Source organism: Musca autumnalis, unplaced genomic scaffold (assembly GCF_047663935.1).
Source record: "Musca autumnalis isolate F117 unplaced genomic scaffold, ASM4766393v1 scaffold_2, whole genome shotgun sequence".
Lineage (NCBI taxonomy): Eukaryota > Metazoa > Arthropoda > Insecta > Diptera > Muscidae > Musca > Musca autumnalis.
Window position 1 is genome coordinate 71,356,498 of NW_027411755.1, and position 18,521 is coordinate 71,375,018.

Genomic DNA, 18,521 nt, shown 5'->3' on the forward strand with positions numbered 1-18,521 from the left:
TACACCATAGATATACCACACTATAATGTGAAGTTAAAATCAAATATTATCCTAAAAGTATCTTGTTTTAGTTATATTATGCTTTTTGTACCAAAATTCAAGGAACCTACTTCCATTAACTGCTAGAATCGGTTACTTTTTCTGAATTTTAAAATCATTTTTGATTAGTCAATAGAAAGCATTCCTTTTTTGCATAATTTTGATATTTAAGGAAGAAGTATGGTAAATTACAGTTTTAGAGTCCGTTGGAAAATGTTCACCCATGGGGCAGCTTCGCCACTTTTTAGACATTTTGCAAATTCTCAAAAATAATATTTTAAAAACAAAATTATAACCATTTGTATATCAAAACTTATAGTCAAGATACGCTAATATTTGTACCAAAAATAATATTTGAAAAAACTTTAACTGTGTCGGTATGAGAACATTTTGAACAAAAACGTGGCGAAGGCGCCCCATTTTACCATATATGTTTGCTGCAAAATATGTTTGGGACATATGTTAGAGAGGCCGTTTTTTTGCGTGTATGTATGGGTGCGGAAAGCGCTAAATGGTACTAAATTTGATACAACTTGGATTAGGGTGAACGAATAGAGCTGGAATCCTGAAGTTTTGAATTAAGGTTACTGTTGGAGTACGAACAGTACTAAATTTGGTACAATTTGGATTTGAGTGAATGTATCGAGCTGGACTCCTGAAATTACGAACTAAGATTACTCTTGGGCTGTAGGTTTCAGGAAGTTTTGAAAATTCGTACTTGTGGGTACGAACAGTACTAAATTCGGTACAATTTGGATTTGAGTGAACAGATAGAGCTGGATCCCTGATAGAGTTGGAATTTGGAAATAAGGTTACTGATGGAGTTTAGGATTGAAGTTTGAGTTTTGAAAATTCGTACTTATGTACGGTAAGACATGGTACTAAATATGGTACAATATGGATTTGGGTGAACGGATAGATCTGGAATCCTGAAATTTGGAATTAATATTACTGTGGAAGTTGTAACGTGACCATTACATTTATTTATTTTCCTTAATAATATTTTAGTTTGCGGTCTACCCACCCCAATATATGCCCCACCTTAATGTACATCTTTCTATAAATACCGCTACTTATGAAATCACCTTCAGTCAATACATACCCGGACATCTTTATAAAATACTATCAGTTTATAACACTTTCCTTAATGCAATTATTTTACTTCAATGCCTATAAATTATACTTATTTCTTAAGTGTGGGGAAGTAATTCTCATTCACTTCGCATTGCCCCCCGAATAAGAACTCCAGGTTTTGACACCAGAAGTCGTGAAGTGTCGGAGTTAACCGAAGATACACGAAGTTGACGTGTGGCAGTGTCCGCAGTCGCCTGGTACCCAACATAAACGAAGCTTCCTGCGATTCGTTCGCTTCCGCGACTCGTTCGCTTCTCTTGTATACACTGCGATTCGTTCGCTTCCGCGATTTGTTCGCTTCCGCGACTCGTTCGCTTCTTTTGTATTCACTGCGATTCGTTCGCTTCCGCGATTCGTTCGCTTCCGCGACTCGTTCGCTTCCGCGACTCGTTCGCTTCCGCGACTCGTTCGCTTCCGCGACTCGTTCGCTTCCGCGATTCGTTCGCTTCCGCGACTCGTTCGCTTCCGCGATTCGTTCGCTTCCCTCTAAATACGATCGTCTTCGCGTTCCAGGCATCAACCCGAAGACATCAGCCCGAGTCCCTTCAACCCGACTACTACAGCCGAATCCAAAGCCGAGTATCATCAACTCGAAGACGTACCCTAAGCCGAGTATCATCAACCCGAAGACATCAGTCCGAGTCGCTTCCACACGACTACCCTAAGCCGAGTATCATCAACCCGAAGACATCAGCCCGAGTCGCTTCAACACGACTACACCAAGCCGAGTATCTTCAACCCGAGTCGCCTCAACACTACCACACCAAGCCGAGTAACATCAACCCGAGTCGCTTCAACACGACCACATCAACCCGAATATAACAAGCCGAGTCGCTTCAACACGACTGCACTAAGCCGAGTATCATCAACCCGAAGACATCAGCCCGAGTCGCTTCAACACGACTACACCAAGCCGAGTAACATCTACCCGAGTCGCTACAACACAAAACAACATTGTTCCACAACATCCCATACGGGACAAGGGAGACTTCTCTCATATCAATGAGTGCACCCCGATTCATGTTTAGCTCAATGATATGGGACCTACTGTTTATCGCCGAGTCCGAACGGCGTGTCTTAAGACACCACTTGTGGAGAAGTTTTTCAAGGCTGAAATACTCAGGAAATGTCGCCAACATTACTGAGGGGTGTTTTGCCACCGTTGAAAAATGTTTGATGTTGCTTGGCCGGGGAATTGAACCCCCGACCTTCTGCGTGCAAGGCGGGCGTGCATACCATTGCACCACGGTGGCACAAGAGTCGCTACAACACCAAGCCGAATACCATCAACCCGAATCGATTCAACACGACTACAAAACCCTCGTTATAAAGTGTAGGATTCAGGAAGTTTTGGAATGTCGTAATTATGGGTGCGAAAAGTACTAAATGGCACTTAATTTGGTACAATTTGGATTTAGGTGAATGGGTAGCAGAAGAATCCTGCAATTTGAAATTATGATTATTGTAGGACTGTTGGATTGAGGAAGGAAAATTCGTACCTACTGGAACGAAAGTTCTAAATTTGGTACAATTTATATTTGGTTTAACGGATAGAGCTGGAGTCCTGAAATTCGGAATTAAGATTACTGTTAAAGTAAAGGATTGAGGTAGTTTTCGGAAATCTTACTTATGGGTACGAAGAGTACGAAAGGGTACTAAGTTTGGTACAATTTGGAATTGGACGAACGGATACAGCTGGAATCTTGATATTTGGAACTACGATCACTGTTATTATTTTGTATTATTGCCAGTTTAGGGTTGATATATGTCGTCAAAATACGTTTGAAATTTGTTTGTTTATTTGAAATTTATGGAACCAAAACCCCCGAACCGATGTTGCAGAAATTTTCGCCTGAAAGTAACATAGGCTATAAAAAGTTTTGAAAATCCGCTCTGATCCGGAGATATAGCATCAGAATTGGAGGTACCTCCAAAAAATATAAACTTTTTATGCAAATATCTTTAGAACAGTTACAGATACAGTCTCCAAATTTGACATGCGTAACGGAATTTGGCCTACAAATAAATTTGCCAAAAAATATCGAAATCGGTTCAGATTTGGATATAGCTCCTATATATATTTTCGTCCGATTTCAAGTATTTGATTGGCCTATAACTTAATGTGCCAAACTATATCGAAATCGGTTCAGATTTGGATATAGCTCCCATATATATTTTCGTCCGATTTACAGTACTTGATGCACCAAAATCGCTATACATGTCCGATTTCAATGAAATTTGGAATGTGTGACGGAATTTGGCCCACAAGTAAGTGTGCTGCGGGATAGCGAACCGCACCGGGTTCAGCTAGTATTGTATATTTTACTAGCTGAGAATAAAGAATAAATAATACTTTAATGAACAAATAAAGGAGATAAGAAAGCGTTCTCTACCCGTTCAATGCTGTGTATGGTGCATGAAATCGGCCTATAATATATATGGGAGCTATATCCATATCCATATTGGCATACTTATTTCTAGACCAAATTCCGTGACACATTCAAAATTTCATTGAAATTGGACACACATAGCGTGTTTGGTGCATGAAATCTGTTGAAAATATATATGGGAGCTATATACAAATCTGAACCGATTTCAATATAGTTTGGCAAATATATTTCTAGGCCAAATTCCGTTACGTACCTGTAACAGTTCGTTAGATGTCAGCGTACAAAATCTACATTTTTTGGAGGTACCTCCGTTCCTGAGGCTATATCTCAAGATCGACGTGGAATTTATAGAAATCATATATACCCTCAAATTTTCAGGAAGAGCGGTTTTCGAGTCCATAAATTACAAACAAACGTACATACATTTTTCTATTTTATATATAGATAGATATTTTATATTTTTTTATTTTATATTTTATGTTTGTTTTGTTTCGGTTGAAGTTTCAGTCTCATTTGACTGTTTTTAAGTCTGGAATATTACCCCAATGGCTTAAACTTCACCATTACTTTCTGTTACAGAGAGTAATGATTTCCAGAACGAACTGACAGTGTTGCAAAATTTTACTGATCGCTACCAATATCATGATTTCATCCCGGCGAAGGGAATTATCAATTGGCTTATCAGTTTTTTGAAATGATGCCTTTTTCAGCGAAAAACCGAACTCTTTAAGTGTCTAGTTTTCTCCAATAAATGAAAATCACACTCACTTTTCGGCTTTCCGAAAAAACCATCAGAACAAAAATATTTGCAAACAAATATCAGCACGTATCAACGAAGAACTCATCGATGAAGTTTAAGCCATTGGGGTAATACTCCAGACTTAAAAACAATCAAATGTGATTGAAACTTCAGCCGAAACAAAACAAACAAAAAACAACAACAATTACTCACAGGCAACTGCGGTGATGTTCTTTTCACCTTACAGAACTCGATGAGTTCTTAGTTGATACGTGCTGATAGTTGTTTGCAAATATTTTTGTTCTGATGTTTTTTTTTGGGAAAGCCGAAAAGTGAGCGTGATCCTCATTTAGTTGAGAATACTAGACACTTAAAGTGTTCGGTTTTTCGCTAAAAAAGGCATCATTTCAAAAAGTTGAAAAGCCAATTGATAATTCAATTCGCCGGGATGAAATCATTATATAGGTAGCGATCAGTAAAATTTTGAAACACTGTCAGTTCGTTTTGAAAAACATTACTTTTTTTATATTTTACGTTATATATTTTATATTATATATTTTAAATTTTATATTCTATATCTTATATTTCATATTTTGTATTTTATATTTTATTTTTGAAAAACATTACTTTTTTATATTTTATATTTTAAATTTTATATTTTACTAGCTGAACCCGGTGCGCTTCGCTACCCCGACCAAGATAAAATATAATGGAATGCTATACTTATATGTACTGAAATTATTCTTTAAAATATTTTATGCATAAATATAGCAGAAATGAAGGCTTTCTCTACACAATCAGTGCCGTGTATGGAGCTTATGTTATGGTATTTTTGTATGGTGCAGGTAGTAAGACTCCTGCTAAATCATTTCGTACTATAACTATAAATGTCCCCTTTAAAGAATATAATTAAATTAGGAATAACGTTAAGATTGAGAACGTTTTTCCAAGGGCATATATCAAGCTGTTGTGACACCTTAAATTACTATTAGGGTAACTCCCACTTGCATTGACAATTTTTAATCCAATAATAATAATGAGGATAAGGACATGTCTTAAGTAAATATAGGTAACTGTTTCCCCTTCGCCCATCCCACCTAAGAAGTCTCTCAGATATATGATATTTAATAATTTTAGCCTTGATTTTCTCCAACAAAAAGTACAGGTATACTATAATGATGACTTCTACTGACTTCAAAGACACTACCTTAAATAATGAATCAGAGATTCAATATTTTATTATTATTCCTTATCTCTACTCATGTGATATTTTTTAACAAAAGGATGACCTGAAATCTGAAAGGGTTTCAAAATATTTGTCGAAAATTTTTTAGTCCAAATTCTGCACACAATTTACAAATCTCGACCGATTTCAATATAATTAATATATAGTCCCAATTCCTTCACACTTAAAAACTTCATTGAAATTGGACAATCGTAGCGTGTTGGTGCATCAGATACCTCAAAGCGGCCAAAATTTTATATGAGAGCTACATCCAAATCTGGCATATATTGCATGTTTGGTGCGTCAAATAGATTAAAAGACTTATATTCAATAAAATTTAGCATTTTTTAAGAACGACCTTTTGCCGTAATGGCGAAATTAACGAATAACTGCTTTTTTACACCGCTATGTGGTATTTTCGATATTTGTAAAATATACAAAAAATGTATGACCCTAGTTCACATATTTTTAATCTGCATAAAATGCCAATTCGATGTCCCTCAGTCTGCCCGTCTGTAAAAAAGTAGACAAAGCTCTCAACATTTTTGATGGAGTTTTTAATGAAAATTATACAGCTCCTAAGACTTTGGACGGGTCTGCAAGAGGAACGAAATCTTTTGAAAGCCGCCAGAAACCGACGGCTTTCGATAATTGAATAAAAATGTATTAAAATAATGTTAACAATTAGTTAAGTTAATTATAGTAACACGAAATTGTAATTGTATTATCGGGAACATCCAAAATTGACAGATGAAGAAGAAGAGGTGATTTTGTTATTGAAGATGATTTTATCGGTCGTTGTTTTAAAATGGACTCCATAGAACAATACCATATTTTCGGTATTTTGAAGGTTCGGAAATTAGATGTATACCACTATGTTGTAGAAAATTGTTGGTATAGACCCATAGTTTCCGCAAAACAATACCTACATATTTTCGATATTTTGTTGGTGTTAGGCACATTGTACAATAAAAGCGTGTGCAATTTTTATCTTGGTCTTCGGTCGAGGTACAAACATTTTACAAATAGGTCGGAGTAATTCTTCTATTTTAGTAAAATTTCACGCAAAAAATCACATTTTTTATTATATTCACTTCTCAAGTTCAAATAGATTTTGGGTTCCTTTAAATGGGGTATAATCTTGAAATAAAACTCTATCGGGTAATGTTCATTTTGAAATGCGTGTGAATCCCGAAATCCTCTAAATAGCTTGATGCGCAAACCAAACACCGAATTCTTTTCTTTTAATTTGTACACATTTGCCAGGATTTACTTTGGCCGCTAAGATGTAGCATCACCTGCAGCATAGTGTGCAAAAAACGGTATAACGCTTATAATTAGCACAAATGGATTTTATCGATTTATGATTTATATGATCCGCACCGCCAAAAAAACTAAAATATCTTGGGGTCTCAGCACAATCAAACGGATATTGTAAATACTGTTCCCAAAAAATAGGGTTTTTCGAAAAAATATCGCACTTAATTTTGACCTTAAGCGGTGGATTACATATCAAATTATGCGTAAGGTGGAAGCAGTGGAAATTTTGAAATGTGATATATTAGATGTGTAATCTTCATGTTCATTCTTCTACTTTTACTTTGTACAGATATCCATTATTTAAACGGTTTAACCGTCAATCGAATAACAACGTAAAAAAAACTCGTTTGCTTCAACGTGTTTTTACCATTTACGTATTTTTATTCATTTACAAGGTCATAGCTTCCGCAAAAATTAACTTTTTAGCCACATTTTTGAGCATTAATTAAAAAAACTTCGTTCGATGCAACTATGGTCATATTTCGTGGTACACTGCAATATTTCGCGAATTATAACAGTGCAAACCTTGGCTTCAACAATGTAAAATTTTTTTGACTTTTCGTCATATACACTTTTCGCTAAAAATTTAAAAAAGGTGGAAATAAGCAATTCGACAACAAAAGCCATCAACAAAATGTGAGGAAACAATTAACTTTCTTCAAAATTTATTTTTGCACATTTTAGCGGATTTTCCGCGCTAAAAAACTTAAAAAGGTGGAAATAAGCAAGTCGGCAACAAAAGCCTGCAACGAAATGTGAGGAAACAATTAACTTTCTTCAAAATATATTTTTGCAAATTTTAGCGGATTTTTTGCCCTAAAAAATGTGGAAATAAGCAATTCGACATCAAAAGCCTCCAACGAAATGTGAGGAAACAATTAACTTTCTTCAAAATATATTTTTGCAAATTTTCGCGGATTCTTCGCGATATCTCAAAAATAAAATACGTCAGATCCTTCCTTGGATAAATACGAACATTTTAAGACAAACGCGAAACAAATCGGTTGTAATTTGGTCGAGCTTTTGATTCACGTACGAACGTCATTTGAGTTTTATATAATAGATATTTCATATTATTTATATTTTGCATTTTATATTTTATGTTTTATATTTCAGATTTTATATCGAATATCGAACGGATATTCTTAAAGTATCCACAACTATTGGTCTGATTGTCCTCCATTTATATTCTATTAAAAATTACTGCCCATCATCATATTTGTCTTGATGTATGTGACCCACACAATTCATTGCTATTCTTTTGCTGCAGGATATTTCACATTTTCATTTAAAGTTTCCTGCCAAAACAAAGTTTACCACACAAAACGAACTAATTTTCTAATTTCCAATTTGAATTTTCCAAGTAACAATTCAAGTTAATAATAAATAATTTACACTTACCGCTGGCATTATATTGTACTCGTCATCCTCGTCATCGTCAGCGGCCAATATATTTTCCGCAGAAGTTGCTTTCATTTCCGTTGCCATATCAATGGCATCATTGCCTCCACTCTCTGTTGACTGTTGCGTTGTACAGGAGGTTGAACGCAATAAACCCAATTTGGTAACATTTTTAAATAATTTCCAACGTTCACGAGCTGTACGGCCTAAAGCGGTGTTTTCGTTGGGACTGAAAACCAAAAACAAAAAAATTTAAAACAAGAAAACAACAACAAGAATGAAACTTCAAAAAACCAATTGAAAAGGATATGAATTCCCGAATAAAGATATCAGTTACGTCAGTTACGTTGTCATCCGGCAAAGGGGGAATTTCTACTTCTCAGTGAACAGCCAGTCGTTGAAAAGTTAATGGGTTCGACAGAATAACTGAATCACTTGCTGTTTGTTTTGTCATGGTTGTGGTGGTGGTGATGCTGGTGTTGATATTGAACACAATTCAATGAAACACCGTCAAAAATGGAATTTCCCCGTTTAAAGTTGACAACGACGGAAGTCCTTAGGGGAATGACGGAAAAAATATCTATTACACTTTATACCAGCAGTTCTACGTTATGCCCACTTTTGTGTTAGTTATTTAAGCTGTGAAAGCCTTCGACAAGTTGAACACTTGGTAAGATATTTTGTGATTTTATTTGTAATGTTAAATTCCCTGGGTTACAATAAGTTTCCCCTCCTATCCGCAAAGAACTTTCGAATTCTCCAAATTTCTAACAATTCATGCCCTAATGAAAATGCTATTAATTAAGACGCATTTCTATTGACGGATCTTTCAATTGAGCTGTTACCGGTAATTAACCTATTTTAGGGAAATAATCAAAGGATAAAGGATTGAAAGTATGAACATAGAAGTGCCTGCTGAATATTATATTTGTATTTACGGCAGTTCAAGTTAGTTGCCACGGAAGTAAATTTACACATATTTAAGTATTGAATGTAATTAAAGATTTGAATACGAATTATTGGTATAGGACTGGTATTTAATTTTGGCCAATGCGTAATTAGAATATAACTGTTGCTTAGTAAAATTGAACCCAACTAAATTGACAGGAAAGCCAAAAGTAATCCTTGAACTATGCTGAGAATAGCGATTGGGTCAAAAAACACACTGTACCATAGTGAAGCTGCAGTGCGTGAAAAGGTGTAAAAAATTAGACCAACCAAACCATATTAGTTGCAATAGAGCTTCCTCTGACAGGACTATGCCCACAAGACTAAAATCTCCCAAAGAACTACGAAATCTCTCCAAACAAATAACGACCCTTCCCAGAAACCATGCAAAAGGCATTGAGCAGGTCCCCGCAAGCATGGTTCACAAATATATCTCATCTTACAGGAGCATCATTATGTACGGTGTGAAAACAACCCCCATTAGCGTCGATGTGAGGATTCTATCTAGAGACACCTGATCAGTTTTAGGTATATCTAGGTACTTAAACAGCAACCTATCCCTTCTAAACAGCGAAATTTTAGATGTATATATGTATCTCTAAAATGTCGCCAACCACATCACATAGCAAGACACTTATTCGCATGCCCAGCCAACCCAACGGACTTAAACCCAAGGATGGTGCGTATGGCGATTTTTATGGTACTCTGCTCAAATATTATTGATTCCGTTCTGTGCCTCTGATTCGGCTACGGCATTCATACGATAGTTTCTTATGACCTACACAACTACGTCAGTATATTTATGTGGAGGTTGTCTTTTGTAACTTTGGACCTTTCTTTCATCACATGCCTGGACGAGGGGTACCATCATGTAAATCAGACCTCCGCTTCTTTGCAAAGACAGTATACTCAGCGGTCCCACTGAGTTGTCTTTGCATTTGCTTTTCTCCCTCACGTACACTATGGGTGAACAAAAACAAACAAAAAACATCATTTGGTTGTTGCTTTTTTCACTCATACATTCACACATGCGTTCATTTTGCTTGTATTCCTATGGTCGGCGCTGTTGTAAATGATGGTGATTTGGATGGTTTAGAACAGAGCTGAGCAAAATCGAGAGAGAGGCAAATTTAAGAGAGAATTAATATTTAATTTTTCTTGAAGTTTCATTACTAATTTAAATTTTTTTAAACATTAATGTTGTCTAACATCGTCCACAATGCAAATTATTAAAAAATATAAATAAAAAATTGCATAAACTTTTAATTATTTATGGTTCAGAAAAAAAACTAAGAGTACGTTTTCACAATTTGCCTGTGTGCTAGCACACAGGCGTGCTCACCCCTAGTTTTGAACATAGAACCCAAATAGACACTGCATCGACAAAATCTTGTTGCGCCGATGCAATGCCTAGATCTAAGTCTCATGTAATTGGTCCACTGAAGAATTGAAGAGATACCTTCAATTTTGTATGTTCTTCACTTAAGTTGGCAAACCACACTGGCTCCGCATAGCTTACCACAGACTGACCTATCGCGTTGTATTTGTAAACATTTTTTCTTTATCTCCACACAAGTGCTGTCAGCTAGCAACATTTAGGACCTTGTTCCTACTTCTCAACTTTTCGCATATATGTAGCTGTGACATGAGAGGACGACTCATATGAGCTATCGAGTGTCATATCATTGGGATAATTAGTGGTCGGAATTATTGGCCCATTGACCTGCACACTTAGCCTCATCTCCCCTGTTCATATGATGAACAATATGGCTGTCGTGGTGCATATTTTTATACCCTCCACCATAGTATGGAGGGTATATTAAGTTTGTCATTCTGTTTGTAACACATCGAACTTATCATTTGCGACCCTATAAAGTATATAAATTCTTGATCAGGATAATATTCTAAGACGATCTAGCCATGTCCGTCCGTCTGTCCGTCTGTTGTAATCACTCTAGCGTCCGCAATAATTGAGATAGAGTGCTGAAATTTTGCACCCGAGGGTCTTTTTTTCATAGGCAGGTCAAGTTCGAAGATGGGCTATATCAGTCCACTCTTTGGTATAGCCTCCATATAACGGTACCTCCGGATTTGAGGTATTTTGACGATCTTCGTCACATTTGCAGACCGAATAAGCTATTAGCACTTAGAGTTCCTAGTGATCAACAAACGTATATCCCAAAGGATATGGGCATAGGTCCATGTTTTGATATAGCCCCCATATAACGGTACCTTCCAATTTTCGGTATTTTGAGAATTTTAGCTACAAGTTTTAACCGAACTAGCTGTAATTTGCCATTTGAGGTTCTCGGTGGTCATGAAATATCTCCACCAAACAACGTCATCATAGGTCCATGTTTTGGTATAGCCCCCATATAACGGTACCTCCCGATTTTCGGCATTTTGAGAATTTTAGCTACAATTTGTAACCGAACTATCTGCAATTTGACATTTAAGGTTCTCAGTGGTCATGAAACATCTCCACCAAACATCGTCAACATAGGTCAATGTTTTGATATGGCCCCTTATAACCGTACCTCCCGATTTTCGGTATTTTGAGCATTTTAGGTACAATTTTTAACCGAACTAGCTGCAATTTGACATTTGAGGTTCTCAGTGGTCATGAAACATCTCCACGAAACATCGTTAACATAGGTCCATGTTTTGGAATAGCCCCCATATATCGGTACCTCCCGATTTTCGGTATTTTGAGAATTTTAGCTACAGTTTTTAACCGAAATAACTGTAATTTGACATTTGAAGTTCTCAGTGGTCATAAAACATCTCCAACGAAACATCGTCAACATAGGTCCATGTTTTGGTATAGCCCCCATATAACGGTATCTCCCGATTTTCGGTATTTTGAGAATTTTAGCTGCAATTTTTAACCGAACTAGCGGTAATGATCGGTATTTTGAGAATTTTAGCTACAATTTTGTTTATAAAAAAATAATCGTCAATACAGGTCAATGTTTTGGTATATCCCCCATATAACTGTACCTCCCGATTTTCGGGAATTATCAATGGTCAAGAAATTTCTTCACTAAAATTCGACAACATGGGTCCATTTTTGAGGGTCTACATTGTTTTGATGAAACTACCCTCAATTTGACTCGTGAAGTTCCCTGCAGATAGATTAGATAACACTGTGCAACAAAATGGAGGTGAAAGTCTGGGGCACGGAAAATTCCTCTTGGGGAAGAAAGGCTTTGGTGAGTATATTATAAACGTTATGGCGTGATGAAATGTTTGTTAGAGACCCTGTGTTACATCAGGAATTAGCGTTATATATTTGTTCACTGTTGCTCAAGTGCTCTACAAAAACAACAAACAAATATATGATGCTAATTCATGATGGCTTACAGGGTCTCTTGCAAAAACTTCATCACGCCATAACGCGGAAGTTCGACTCACGGCGCATCTGTCCTTCGGGGTTTTTTAATATACACACACCAAGGGCTTTCATCTCCAAAAGGAATTATCTCTGCCCAAACATTTGTGTTCATTATTTAAGCAATAGTGGGAGGCAGGCAGTAAGAGTCTATCCATTGTCGAAAAGTCGTTACACCTAAAATTGTGAAAGGATCCTAATTATTCCATTTTAATTAAGACTTTTTTATGGTGGAGCGCAAAAAAGCTCGGCCCGGCCGAACTTAACGACTTTTTACTTGTTTATTCCTCACGTAGATAAACTTAAGAATGACAAATATTATCAACGGCATGACCTCACTCTATGAGCGCATAATCTCCCTCGTTCGTAATGTATCAATGTCGTCGTCTTTCGTCTTGTTCAATACTACTATCCCTGTTTTGTGACACGGCTATTCCGGTTAAAACCTCGTGCTGTTGTGATACTACGCTGTTTCCGGAACCCGGGTTGATGATCTGCAAATGGAAAACACGTTTTGATCCTGGGGAGGAGTAACGCCTCAAGAAGGAATATTAAAGGGAAATCGGCCTGTAGCAGGACCAACCAGCCCAGCCCAGGCCTCGGGCAATATTAGGTGGCTAAGGATACTCGACTCCTGGCCCATCCAGCTGCTTTGGCATCACAATTGAAATTCCGTTTCGGATAACATCTGCAACATCTTAAACTAAAAGACGTAAAACTCTTCTCTTCGAACACTTCCCTTCTGGGTGTTCAATAAATTTCGGTTAAACTAACCCGCACACCTCTTCGAATCTGTCACAACCACGCCGTTAGTCCGAGCATACTTTTTCACAGGGTTCGATAACGCCTTAACATGTTGCAGCACTTCAGGTGCTCTGGCCACTTTTCCGTTTGTGCTCACAGACTAATTTATTGCCTTCCAATGTCTGCTTTCTGATTCTAGGATCGCTAAGGTTTGTACAGCGAAGCTAAAAATGCTCATTCGCTAATCCCGTTGCCTCTGCTGAGAAATTATGGTGAAAAATGTGGAGCTCAGCCAGCGCTATGCCTCTAAGGTCATTTCTTAGAATTGAATGTCATGGCCGGCTATAGCCTTTCAACAGTGGCCTGTTGCCAGGCGAATAACACGAAACAGAACTTTTAATCGGCGTCCTAACCTGCCAGGGATAATAAACTTGGCACGATTTCCTTCACTCAATATTCTTACAATGTGACTTAACTCTGTATTCTGCAAGTGTTGAATGGGGGAAATTGTGACCAACCAAAGCTAATTCATGTAGCGACCTCCTACGAATTAGATATCTACCAGGACTGGAGAAATTCACCCTACGGTTAATTGACAAGGGGTACTGAATTTAGAAACGGTGAAAGGCAGTCTTGCTGAGCAAAGCAGGTATATTCTAGCTCATCTGGACGTTGGCCCTGAGTCTCAATTTGAGTATCTAACGACTGGCCTCGGCTTATTGTAAATAACTCATCGCTTAAAACCAAGACCGTAACCGATAAAACAAGGATGGAACTCCTATACAAGTTTTGCACGAAAAGGCTCCCACCATCTCAAATAGCTCTGCGACTCGGTTGGTTAAGGAGAAGAGGGCTTATCGCAGATCGATTCATTGCCTCAAGAAGTACATCACCATCTATGTGGTTAGTCAAGCGGCCCTTAGAGAATTTTCACTGCTACAACATTTGCTTTAGTCCCATTTTAATGGGGCTTGCAGTTTCCCAGCAAAATCCTGAAAACCTAAAAAACCCCTAAAAATGTGACATTTGACCACGATTTATTTAAAAATCCCTCCGGCGATTTTTTGCTTTTTTATTTTTCTCATCTATGAACATTGTAGAGTCCGCAAAAACTTCCCAGGTGTAAGCTCCTTTCATTTCATTTAAAGTTAAAGTCCTATTATGACTATACAATTTTTTTCAGGGGCGTTCATACACCCTGTGTAATGGCCTAAAAGCTCTACCGGCACCAACTAAAATGACTGTTGAGGACGATTATTTCCAATGTTTACCGAAGGCACCATGTGGTCCTGTTAACAACAATATAATGGTTTTCGTGTGAAAGTTCATGACTCCAGGCCTTGTGCTCCAAAAGTTAAAGTAAAAAATAGAAATAACATTCGAAGCATGCTGAATGATTTTATTGGTCTTCTATTCTTCTTTCATTTCCCAAGATAGTTTAAATTTATATTTCCTAATCGCTTACCTATTGAGCAGGAATAAGATTAAATGCTTCCCCTCTCACCTACTTTTTGGGATATTCAATTAAAATAATAAAACCGAAAAATTGTCCTTATCCAAAAAAAAAAAGAACAAATTCTTGTACTTACTTGTTTTGTTGCTCCTTCTCATTGGCTTTGGCAATTATTGAATTCCACTTGGCGATTATGTGTGGATGAGTGGCTGCGATCTCCTTATAGCTGCCGGATGCCTGAAGGCAACCATCTTTCAATACAATTAACTGTAAAAAAGGAGACGATAAACAGAAAAAGGCAACAACCAAGAGGGATGAGCAGCAGTTCAATAACAGAATTATACCAGCAGTATCCGCCAAAGCAGAAGAAAGGAAAAAATGTCATTGAAATGAAAAGGTCCGGAAACAGGGCATTACAAGTGTTTATGAATTGAAAAGAGCAGCAACAACAGCAACGGCAAGCAAGAAAGGACAAGCAATGCAATAAATTTTAATTCATATTTCCAAAGAAATGCTACTCTAAAAGTCGAGGAATTTTTCAACAGAACAGAAAATTCTAATAAAAAGCTGTTTTTAATTTTGTAATGGGAAATAGACAAAATGCCAATGGCAAAGAGGTGTGAAAAGGGACAGGATGACATTTCGCAAATATTCAAAGAAAAAAACTGCAAATGTCATATTTTTGATGAATTCAACCAATAACTGTCACTCACACCTTTGGCTAGCATTTCAATGATGTTTTAATAATGTCTCTGTTTTTTCCAATTTCAAATCGCCATCCATCGAAAGTGTCATAAAACGTTTTGGGTAGCGGGAGTATTACTTACATTGTGGGCCTGTTGTACCAGATTTAATTGTTGTGTCACCAAAATGACAGTGCGATTGGCTTTCAGCAGCATCTTTTTAATGCTCTGCTCAAAAATGTGACGTGCCACTTCATTGTCCAGCGACGATAAGGGATCGTCCTAGGAAATTGAGAAAGAACACAAGAAAAAGGACACCATGGTTAAATAAAGGAAATATTAAATGTTAACGAAGGACATCGAAATGACAAATGACATCAGTTTAACTTGCAGCCATTCATATTTTTATGTCACAAAATGTAAAATATTAAAAAAAGAAACGGGTGGGTGGGGTGTGCCAGTTGATATTTCTTCTTTCTTACCATTATCACCACATTGGCCGATGAATATAGGGCTCTGGCAATTGCCACACGTTGCCTTTGTCCACCAGACAAATTAATACCTCTTTCTCCGATTACAGTTAAATCACCCGCTGGCATCAAATCAATGTCCGGCTTTAGAGCACAAGCATCCAAAACAAAATCATAACGCTTCGGCCGAAATGATTCACCAAAGAGGATATTTTCACGTATGCTGGCATTCAATAGCCATGGTTGCTGGGGAACAAAGGCAATTGTTGAAGATCTGCAAGGAAAACATGTTTGAGTGTTGAGAAAACAGTTATTGGTATTTAATTAAAAACAGTTAGAAACAATAAGAATTTGAATAAATTAAAGGAAGAATGAAGAGGCCTTAAGAGAACTAATTAATAATGCCCTCAAAGTTTTAGACTTTTTACAAATTAAACACTTTATATCCCATGGGAGGAGAGGGGAAACAAAATTGCAACATTTGGCATTTTGACGAACTACGTTCAGCTACGTTCAGTCTACATTAGCATCGTGAATCGCAACTGACAAATAACTCACATCCTTAAATAAGTGAAGGGACAAGGTAATTTTTTGCAATTAGTAAACGCATTTTTTGGGGTGTAAACGAATGAGTGGCACACAAAGACCGGAGTTTTGCATATGTTTGGACGACTGTAATATTTACATGATTCGACCAAGTCAAAGAGCTGTTAAACACAACACCCAAATTTTTTGCATTTGATACAATTTTAATTTTTTGGTTATGAATAAAGATTTCAGAGATATGGTAAGAGAAAATGCTTATATTTACCCAGCAAAATGTTCGATGGCAAAGATGCTATTCAAGAATGGGTGCAAGTGAAATGGAATGTCATTTTTTCAGCATCTTCACTCATTCTTTTTACAAGAGCGTGACCCCCAAAAGATGCAATTCATTTTCAGATCCTAAGCATGTCATCTTTACTAACCCGATGGAATGGCATCTTCAGCAATTCTTTGGCATGGCATCTATACCAATCCTTTGGCATGCCATCTTAACCAATTCCCAAGAATAGCATTTTCACTAATCTTTGGCATGTCATTTTCACCAACCCTTTGGCATGTAATTTTCACGTCCTGTTTGGAAAATGGAAAATGCTGTATTGAAAAATGATTTTCATTTTTTTATTTTATTAATTCAAAGGAATTAATGAAATAACTATAATTTATTTATCATCATAAAGTTTACATCTATAATTGCAGTTTGTTCTCGTTGTTGTAACAGTAGTTAATATGTTTGTATTCTCATTTTTCTGCTTAATCTGACTCTGGGTCTATCAGTCGTAAGAATGTGGCTATTTCGCTATTTATATGGTTTGTAACCACAAAGCTGCAAACTTAAATTTCTTAGCAGGATTGGTAGGGCAATTGAAAAGGAGCAGTGTGTCGTGGGGGCCTGTGCTGTATGCTGGGCAGATGTTTTCCACGGTGTCATTAGTACTTGTCTTATAGGAATTTTGACGTCTGCACCATCCCGAGCGTATTGACCCAAAACTACTCTGGTTTGTCCTGGCGCTTCTCAGCTGCGATAGATGGTGGATGTTCTCCAAGGACCGCATTCACACGATAACTGTTTACTGCATCTGCGACTGCATTCGTGTGAATGCTACTTAAACCTGGTTGAAAGGCTTGTTGATCTAGAGGTTCTCTCTTGTAACGTTAGACTTCTCTTTCTAGAGTGAACAGAGTGGCCGTAGATTTATTGGCTGGTATTTGCATATTCCTCGCGTGGAAAAATGGTAAGATCAGACAAAAAGGAGTTCAGTCTTTCACAAACTTGTCTTTCAAACTTGGACGGTGCGTAGTCTGCTCGATGACAATATCAAAGGGCTTTCCTAAATCAAGTGTCACTATCACTGTTCTATCGCACGGCCTGCTCTGAGTGAGTCCTCGGCTAATATGGAGATGGAGATGGCCTTCAGCGCAGTTGTTGTGCTGCTTACGGATCCTATGCTATTGATCGGCAACTGGAAAGTTATTTCTGATGCTGGAAGAACTAAAGCCACAAGGGTCATTGCTACGGGCGACAAAAGCGAAATCGGTTTGTAAGATTCACCTTTGCTGGCATCCTTTTCGGGCTTTAGTAGCTGGCCTATTTTCCAGACTTCGGGAACGATGTGTTTGGCAAGCGACAGATTGTAAATTTAAGTGAGAAACTTGACTTCCGGCCGTCCCAGCTGTTGCAGTCTAAACACCGCCGCTGCACGCAAGAGAGTTTACTTCCTCCGCAACAGGTTTTGATTCATCTTACAAAAGGATTTTACTTCCCATCAGTGCAGTGCAGATTTCGACATTGACTCCAACTGCAGATTACTATTTCGTGAATTTTATTTTACAACGTTTTGGAAATTTTTGTTGTTTGTAGGGATCTACAAATCGACTTGTTGAGCAGGGTTCTCTAGAGCAGGCAAGGAAACTTTTATAATTGGTCTGTTCCTTTACTTTTAAAAATGGTAATTGTTGCAAAAATGGTAAAAGTGGTGATCTGCTCTCATATAAATTGTATGATTTTAAAAGTAAGGAAACACTTTGCGGGTAAAAACTG

At 37.3% G+C, this 18,521-nt stretch overlaps 1 protein-coding gene across 1 annotated transcript in view; it reads right to left on the reverse strand.

Moving 5' to 3' along the window:
• Positions 1-18,521, reverse strand: part of Sur (Sulfonylurea receptor) — a 336,340-nt gene that overhangs the window by 75,840 nt on the left and 241,979 nt on the right. Inside the window, exons 11-14 of the mRNA XM_073967904.1 lie at positions 15,950-16,211; positions 15,612-15,749; positions 14,921-15,051; positions 8,249-8,477 (exon numbers count right to left, since the gene is read on the reverse strand). Coding sequence (XP_073824005.1) covers positions 8,249-8,477; positions 14,921-15,051; positions 15,612-15,749; positions 15,950-16,211 — 760 coding nt within the window. The remainder of the gene's footprint in view (positions 1-8,248; positions 8,478-14,920; positions 15,052-15,611; positions 15,750-15,949; positions 16,212-18,521) is intronic.